Source organism: Pleurodeles waltl, chromosome 11 (genome assembly GCF_031143425.1).
Source record: "Pleurodeles waltl isolate 20211129_DDA chromosome 11, aPleWal1.hap1.20221129, whole genome shotgun sequence".
In the NCBI taxonomy this organism is placed as follows: domain Eukaryota; kingdom Metazoa; phylum Chordata; class Amphibia; order Caudata; family Salamandridae; genus Pleurodeles; species Pleurodeles waltl.
In genome coordinates this window covers 508,665,515-508,674,920 of record NC_090450.1, presented here as the reverse complement: position 1 = coordinate 508,674,920, position 9,406 = coordinate 508,665,515, and the positions used below count along the sequence as shown (strand labels likewise).

At 45.4% G+C, this 9,406-nt stretch overlaps 1 protein-coding gene across 2 annotated transcripts in view; it reads right to left on the bottom strand.

Moving 5' to 3' along the window:
* Positions 1-423: 423 nt before the first annotated feature.
* The window catches only part of PLOD2 (procollagen-lysine,2-oxoglutarate 5-dioxygenase 2), a 353,254-nt gene continuing 344,271 nt past the window's right edge, over positions 424-9,406 (bottom strand). Inside the window, exon 19 of one of the 2 annotated variants that reach the window (XM_069213901.1) lies at positions 424-967. In XM_069213901.1, the coding sequence (XP_069070002.1) occupies positions 812-967 (156 nt within the window). In that variant the 3' untranslated portion in view covers positions 424-811. The remainder of the gene's footprint in view (positions 968-9,406) is intronic. The other variant, XM_069213902.1, reaches the window with a different exon arrangement.

The following is a 9,406-nucleotide window of genomic DNA, read 5'->3' as shown; positions in this document are numbered from 1 at the left end:
ATTGCTACCTAATCTATTGTAAAGTCAATCAATGCCAATGTCAGTATATCTGCATAACATAAAACACTTGGTTATGAAACATTGGGCCAAACCAAAATGAGAGATGATTTCATTCCGTAATACTACACATGTGTAACCATGCATCAATTGTTTTGCAATAAACTCCCATCAAAAGATATTCACCCCAATCAGAGATAAAACACCATGTATATTTTACGATTCTATTTGCCATTATGATGCTGTCCTGAGTTTATTTCACTGTAGAATTAACATTGTGCGCAGGCACTATGCACCAGAAGACGCTGTGAGGTTATGAGCAGTGCACACTCTAATTGAGGGAAAAAATTTTAATGGTTTAAATGCCAATATTTAAAAAAGGTGGATAGTTGAACATTTCTTTCTTTATAAATAACACATTATACAAAAGATACAAATGTTTTATTTTTGCTACTTTGCTAAAACAATATACATAGAATTGCTACAAAATCAGTATTTTCAAAGTGTCACATAAATAACTAAGGCTACCCACAATTTATTGTCTGTGCTATGTCTTTGTCAAGAGGCACAGGACACAAAGTGAACATTATTTTGGTGGCAATGGCATGCCTTTGAACATTTGTGCATGTTTAAAGGCTACAGCACCCATTTCTGAACTTGAAATAAAGTTGTTCCTTTGAAAAAGTTTGCAATTGTCCTTATCAGGCCAGTATACAGTTTTAAAAACAAAACATTAACACGTATTGCATCTTCTTCAAGGGCAAAACTGTCCAGGTTTAAAGCACCAATCTTGGGTTCAAAGACGTAATGAAATCTATGGATCAATGAAAGACACTGCAATGTATCTGGTTCCATTTGTAACCAGGAGTCCTTCATGCAAATGGGTCAGCCTGCCTGGGTGCATGAAGCTCCACCCCTTCCTGGGTGCGTCAAGGGAGCAATTGTATCTATGGAAACGGCAACCGCCACCCTGCATGAAAGACAAATGGGAAAGCAGGCATTTCATTACACAAATACAACAATATTGTCATTGTGTTATCTTACACATGTATATCATTCCTAAAATACTTAATACTGACTTGAAGTACAGCTGTTTCAATCATTTGATACATTTTTGATACGCTACTTTTCAGTGATATTTCTTAACAACTATGAATGATGAAGAGTATGTGCACAGATATTACAATATATTTGAGGCTAATAAGTTATTTGAGGGACAGAAATACATTTTAGAGGTGCGAGCAAGTAACTGACAAAAAAAAGTGATATTAAGAGTGAGTAACCACTTTTTTTGGCTAAAATGAAAATCTGGAGAATCCTCCTTTTTTAGTTATTGAGTTGCAGAACAGAATTCGATTTGGAAAACCTCCAAAATCCTCTCCACATTTAGACAAGAAAAAAACAGATTTTGTGACTAAACACAGTAAAACCTCATGTGTGGAGGCTGCTTATGCCTCCAATTGACTGTACAATATGGTCAGAGTGGCACAGGAAACCTGAATGAATTGATACTGTATCTTAAAAAAGGGGGATTAAGTCAGGATTTGTTCTACTGACTGTACTAATGAGAATGTGCATCACTCCCTGAGGTTGGATACATTTGTATAGTGCATGCAATAAGTGACAATGCTTTTCGGCCCAGTGAATTAAGCAATGTATCTTCAAATCTTTTGAAAATAAGTGAAAATTGACTTTATTTTTTTCTGAAATCTTTAGCTGTTTGTTGTAATCTACTGTTTAAGAACAAGGTGAAACCATAAACTCATTAAGGAACATTTCATGTACAATCAACAAGTAAAAAGGTCATGTGATGCCACTTCCTTAGATATGATTGAGGATCATCATCAAGGATAAAATGCCATTTACACTATTTTGATGAATTTGATGTATTGCGAAAGACTGTACATGTTGAAAGTAAGAATACTGTGAGTATGTTCTTTACTAGGCACTGCAAGATGGCATAATGCAATGATAAATATTATATACGTGTTTTACAAGGCCTTCACTTGTGCAAACAATGGGGGTGAGGCAAGAGGTTAAATATAATATGTACACTAGTAATATATTAGAACAAACTTTCAAAGCATAATAGAACAATTCAGAATACAGGTGTAATATGGATTTTCAGTATCAACTTCAAATGCATTTGAAATAAGCAGTGAAGTAGGGAAGAGTGTACTTATTAAGTAACTTGGTTATCAAATTGAAGTGAAGTACAAGAGGCCCTAAGACTCTGCTACAGCACTTACCACAATACAGCCTCCTAACGTCAACAGGTCAGTCTGAAACCATGTTTCTTTTTAACAAATAAAGGTTACTCTTTTACTTAAGCTAGTGCTTCAAGGACGAGGACTTAACCCCTTCAAAAGTCATTGGACCTGATCAGTATGTTAGGGCTCAAAAGCATCCCAGTATAAATGGGTACTACCACAAAAATTATGCTTATGAGTATTTTGTGTTGATGACCTTTCTCTGTTTCTAGATTTGGGCAAGAAATGTATAACTAGTGTGTGCAAACACACTCTGTGGGGTAGCTCAATTTGGCTTATGTCTTAATAGTAGCTCTAAGTACTCAAACTAAAATCAAAGCATGTTTGTAAATTTTCGATCTACCGAATGGGTCTAAAAGGCACTTCCAATGTACCGTAATAGAAAAGTTCTAACTTCCCTATACAATCCTATACAATCCTAGGCAACCTACAAATGGGAAGCAATTTTCATGTTTTTTAGTTATACTAGCCAAATTGCTGTCTGGTAAGAAGCACACACAATGTCAACAGCTGAGAAGAACAGGTAGAACGTATAGTACAATTTAAACACCACCCTTCAGTCTATCAATGAGTAGGAGAACAGGTGACTTGATTATCATTGGTAGTCCGAGGAGCAGGAGGCAGAGTTTCAAAACATTATTTAGCAAAACTCTGTATGAAAGAGAATACTGCCCATAAAAGAACGGTGGTCATAGGAAGGTCTTTTTGGGAGAGTCAATGTAGCCATCACATTCTTCATTAAAAAAAACACTACCCAAATAGCTTGGATTGAACATCCTCGATGGTTTCTATTTTCAGAAACTATACTTAAGGGGATTAAAAAATGGATTTTGATTAATAAGATCACTGCAGACAGTACATATGACAGAGTAACCATTTGATGAGTTTTAACCGTCTGAACCACGGCTAGAATTGGGCTTTACAAATACCTGCTTTTAGTTAAAAAAAAAGGTAATTAGTTCTTTGAATGTAGAAATGTCAAACCTATGAACTCACAAGATCAGAGGTTCTCAATACATAAGCATACAAAGGTGTCAGCTGACCTTTACCTCTTCTCAACTACCTCCACCCATGGGAAAGGTCACTGCCTCAATTTCTTCCTTTACTTGTGTATTGCTAATTACATATGGTTCAGCTACTCTGTGCTCACCATTTCTATCATATTCCTAACAGCATTCCTGCCGTCCCCCATCCACTGGCATCTCAAACCAAAATAAGATCTTCACGCATTCTTCCAGTCTCTCTTACTATGACGCCATATATTTTCTATCCTGCCCGATTCAGTGAAATATTAAACTGAACAACTTGTTCAAACATATCACTGACAATGTGGCCACCTTCGTGAGCAACAAACACAGCATCACTTATAATTGTGATCCCTGTGCCAAAAAGTTTTTTGTGTGGAGGTCACAATTTACCTAGACATTGGCAATCAGGCCTCAAGAGTAACAGCCTCTAACAATAGTGTGATACATAGTCACTTTCCATTTACTTCATTCAGTGTCATCTTAAGGATTTTGGGGGCCCTGGGCAAGACATATTTTGGGGGCCCCTGTACTGAACAAATATGAAGTACAATTTACTTACCTTCCGTAATGAAATATCTGGTAGAGACATATTCTAGTAGCTGATTCCTTACCTTAGAATTTCCCTAAGGCGTCAGACTGGATCCGAAGATTTTTCTTCGAGTAATACCATTGCGCGTCGGGAGGTGGCGTCGGTCGACTCCGCGAGTGTCATGTCACTGTGATGACGTTGGGAGTACTATATAGATGCCGCCTTCAGTTTCTTTTAACAACTTTCCACGCCAAACCGCAGAGCCGCTAAGAACACTGAGATTGGTGCGCCAGAGCTAAGGACCTGAAAGGGAAATCCCTGCCCCTAGAAATCAGTTCACAAGCGGGGAGGATGGGTGGGCAGTAAGGAATCTGCAACTAGAATATGTCTCTACCAGATATTTTGTTACCTAAGGTAAGTAACTTGTACATCTGATAGAGACTTCTAGTTGCAGATTCCTTACCTTAGAACAGATACCCAAGCAATGCCATCCTCGGTGGTGGGCTGCAAACCAAGATCATACTAGAAGTCCTGCAGGACCGAACGACCAAAGTAGCCATCCCGACCGACCTGACTGTCCAGGCAATAATGTTTAGCAAACATGTGCAGGGACACCCACGTAACTGCCTGGCAGATATCCAGGACAGGAACTCCGCATGCTAATGCAGTGGAAGCAGCAGTTGCTCTGGTGGAATGAGCACGCAAGCCTTCAAGGGGTTGATTCTTGGCCAACGCGTAGCACATTTTGATGCAAAGAAGCACCCATCGAGAGTTGCTATGCTTTTGCACCACCTTCCCTTTTTTCGTACCCCAGTACCCAACAAGGAGTTGATCGGCAACCCAGAAATCTTTAGTATGATAAAGATAGAACGCCAATGCTTTTTTTTGGTCCAGACAGTGGAGTCTCTCCTCCTCATGGGAAGGATGTGGGGGTGCGTAGAAAGTAGGCAGGGTGATGAAAAGGTGTAACCACCTTAGGAAGGAAGGAAGCCTTAGTGCACAACACCATTTTGTCAGTGTGCACAGACAAGTATGGAGGTTTAGATGAAAGGGCTTGAAGTTTCACTCACCCTGCGAGTAGAGGTGATAATAACAAGAAAGACAATTTTGAAGGTGCGGAGCGACAATGGACAATTATGCATCGGCTCAAAGGGAGTACACATCAAATAAGTAAGGACAAGATTGAGGTCCCACTGAGGGATGATAAATGGAGTGGGAGGAAATAAATTGTTGAGGCCTTTTAGGAATATCCTCACAATAGGAGATTTAAAAAGTGAGGGCCGATCAGGTAACCTACAGAAGGCGGAAATAGCAGATAAATACCCTTTAATGGTGCCCAAAGCAGAGCCCTGCTGGGTCAAAGATTGAATGAACAGAAGAACTTCGGATAGAGGGGCAGAGAGGGGATCAACAGATTTGTTGGTATACCATGCCACAAATTTATTCCAACGACAGGCGTATACAGTTTTGGTTGAGGGACACTTGACTGCCAAGATAACATCACGGACTTTGGGTGAAAGATCAAAATTCGTCAACTGTTGCCGCTCAATCTCCACGAATGAAGGCGGAGGTTGGACAGGTTTGGGTGAAGAACCATCCTATGTTGCTGCGACAGAAGATCTGCCCGAACAGGCATTCTGAGTGGAGGATCGATAGACATGCTCAATAGCTCTGGATACCAGACTCTCCGTGCCTAACCCAGAGCCACCAAGATGACTTGGGCCCGGTCGTTCCTGATTTTCTTGAGAACCCTGGGCAGAAGTGGTATATGCGGAAAGACCTAAAGGAGGCCGGAGTTCCACTTGAGACTAAAAGCAGCTCCGAACGAGTGCTGCCTCCAACGCGCAAAACAGCTGATACTGCGCGTTCTCTGCAGAGGCGAACAAATCTAACTAAGGCTCTCCCCACTGCTGAAAGAGACCTTGCGCCACCTCTAGATGGGGACGCCATTCGTGATCAGCTGTGCATCGACGGCTGAGTTTGTACGCTCTGGCATTGAGGGAACCCACCAGATGATGAACCATCAGGGTAATGTTGTGAAGTTCCAGCCACGACCACAGGTGCAGAGCCTGCTGAGAAAGGGTCCAGGACCCTACTCCACCCTGTTTGTTGCAGTACCACATGGCGGTAGTATAGTCTATGAACACCTGCACTACTTTCCCTTTGAGAGAGGGAAGAAATGCTTTCAATGCAAGCCTGATCGCCCCCGGAGCTTAAGAAGATTGATATGGAGCCCAGACTCCGCTGGAGACCAGAGGCCTTTAATCTCTGCCTCTCCCATGTGGCCGCCCCAACCCAGAAGTGACGCATCTGTCACCATAGAGAGATCTGGTAGCGGAAGGGAGAGGGATCTACTGTGGACCCAATGAGGATTCGAAAGCCACCACTGCAGGTCTTTCGCAGTCCCCTTCGAAAACTGGACCATGTCGTAGCGATTCCCCTGATGCTGCGCCCACTTGAACATCAGGTTCCACTGCAGAGCCTGCATATGCCATCTGGTATGTGTTACTAGCAGGATGCAGGAGGCCATGAGGCTGAGCAGCCTCAGAGTAGGTCTCACCGAAACCCAAGACTGAGGCTGAAAGATCGTAATCATAGCCTGAATGTCTTGGACTGGGGAGGATAAGCCCGAAACTGCACGGTGTCCACAACAGCTCCGATGAAAGGGAGCATTTGAGAGGGAGTCAGGTGTGACTTTGGCACGTTTATAGTGAACCCCAGTGTGTGCAGGAGGTTCGCCGTAGTCTGAAGGTGGGAGATGACTTTCTGGGGTGAGTCCGCCTTCAACAGCCAGTCGTCAAGGTAGGAGAAAACTGACACCTCTAACCTGCGCAGATGAGCTGCAACCACCGCCATCCCTTTCATGAACACCTGAGGGGCGCTGGTAAGGCCGAAGGGGAGCACGGTAAGCTGTAAGTGCTCGTACCCTACCACAAATCGTAGGTAACGTCTGTGGGCAGGCAGGATGGGAATGTGGAAATAAGCGTCCTGCAAGTCCAACGCTACCATCCAATCTTCTGGGTCCAAGGTAGACAGAACCTGAGCCAGGGTGAGCACTTTGAATTTCTACTTCTTGAGGAAGTAGTTCAGGTGCTGAAGGTCTAGGATAGGACGTAAGCCCCTGTCCTTTTTCAGCACCAGAAAGTAGCGGGAATAACAACCACGACCTACTTTGGGCACAGGGACCATTTCTATAGCTCTTGGCCAAGAGAGCTATGACTTCCTGGCGGAGAAGTGCCAAATGATCCTATGGAAGGTGACTGAAGGGTGGAGGCGTGGCTGGTGGAGCAGATTTGAAAGGGAGGGAGTAGCCCTTCCAAACTATCTGCAAAACCCACCTTCCGTAGTGATGGATTCCCAGTGGGGCAGGTGATGGCGAATCCTGACGCCAACTGGATGGGAATGAGGGAGCGGACTAGGAGGGTTTGGAGGCTGCAGCGGGGACAGAGGTGGACTGGGCAGACCTCTGGGTCCCTGTCCCACGCCCATGTGGGATTCCACATCCCTGGCCGGCAGAGGCTGGGCAGCATGGGTGGCACAGTGGCTGGGTGGAGGACGCAACAGGGAGCCCCTTCCGTGGCCACGAAGGGGGTGAAAAGCTGTCTGTGGGGGTGAGTTGAGGGGCAGAGGAATGGCCAAGGGACCGAGCCGTAGCCCGGGAATCCTTGAATCTCTCCAAGGCAGAGTCCGCTTTGTCTCCAAAGAGAAGGGAGCCATCAAAGGGCATGTCAATGAGTGACTGTTGGACATCCCCAGAAAACCCAGAAGTTCACAACCAGGCTTGGCGTCGTAAGGCCACTGTCGTAGCAACCGATCTGCCCAGAGAGTGGGTCGTGTCAAGCCCACAACGGATGGTGAACTTTGCCACATCTCTCCTTTCATTCACAGCTTGGGAGGCAATAGCACAGGCCTCCTCCGGTATCTGTGGCAGGACTTGCGCAACCGTATCCCACAAAGAGTGGGTATAGCGGCCCAAAAGGCATGCGGTGTTCACAGACCGCAGCACAAGACTTGAGAAAGATAACAACTTCTTACCAAACTGTTCCAGTCTTTTTGATTCCCTGTCCGGGGGTGCAGAAGGGAATGCGGCTGAAGAAGAGGAAGGCTGGATGACAAGACTCTCAGGTGTGGGTAGTTAGGACAGGAATTTAGGGTTGTTCGGAGCGGGCCGATGGCAGCATGCGATAGTCCTACTCACAGGAGGCCCTGTGTTGAGTTTGGACCAGGTACCCAAAAGGACATCAGTAAGGGCTGCATTGAATGGCAAAAGGGGATCTGAAGTAGAAGCCCCAGGCTGAAGCACCTCTGTCAGGAGATTAGACCTGACCTCAACCGTAGGAAGCTCCAGGCTAAGAACCTCAGTTGCCCTACTGACCACCATATCATAAGTTGCTCCCTACGCCATAGCCACGGTAGGAGGAGACAGCATGCCAACATCAGAAGAAGTATCCAGACCACTGGCATCACCAATTCCTGAGCCCAGTCCATAGAGGGGTCATCCTGGTAGTCGTACCCATAGGAAAAAGGGTCAGAATCCGAAATGGGGCGAATAGGCCCCATCGAAGACAAAGGCAGCGTCGGCCGACGCCGCTCCGAATCCGAGTCGTCGGGATAAGGATTGGGTCGATAGTGGGCACTACCGACGTAGGGAGCGTCGACAATCGAACTGGCGCCGGGGAAGGTCTCAAAGGTGCGACCGGCATCAGTGAGGGTCTCGGAGCCGAAGCCGCTGGCGGGGGAACCCGAAGGCCCCTCTACCGACCCCCTTGGGCACGAACGCGCTGTATCACAGTGGGTCAACCCAAAGATAAGGCACATAGCCTCATAAAATTCTTTTAGTTGGGCGAGGGTCGCTCCAGCAACTCCGGGAAGCGAAGAAACGACCCAGATGCAGGCTCCACAGACGGACGTCTTGAGCGTTGACGCTCTTCCCTCGTTGTGTCAGCTAAGCGACGGGGCGAAGTCTGAGAGTGTTAGGATCTCTTCGACTTCTTCTTACCTTGACTCAAGGATTTTGAAGAAGACGAGTGGTGATGACTCCGCGAACAGTCTCGAGATCTTCCTCTCGAACGAGACTGAGACTTCCGCGGAGTCGACTTCGGGTGGTGGTTGCGCTCGAGACACCACAGACAAACCCTATGAGGATCTGTCACTGACATCGTGCACAGCTTAAATCCAGTCTTCGGGGACATCCTCACTAAATAGCTCATTGGAAAACTCGACAAAACGGTTGAATTCTGTCAAAAACAGACCGGAGTAGCTCTTCTCCAGATCAGCATGTGGCGCTGAAAGAAAAGAACTGACGTCACTGCGGGAAGGCGGCATCTATATAGTACTCCTGACGTCATCATGGCGACTACGACACGAACGACGACCGCGGAGTCGACTGACGCCACCTACGGCAAGGGTATTGCCCGAAGAAAAATCTCCGGATACAGTCTGACGCCTGTGGGAAACTCAAAGGTAAGGAATCTGCAACTAAAAGTCTCTATCAGATTTCTACTATCCATTTCCTGAGAATTGAAGCCTGCATGATGTCAAACAATACTAAATTCTATGATAAACATAAACAGTTGAAAAAT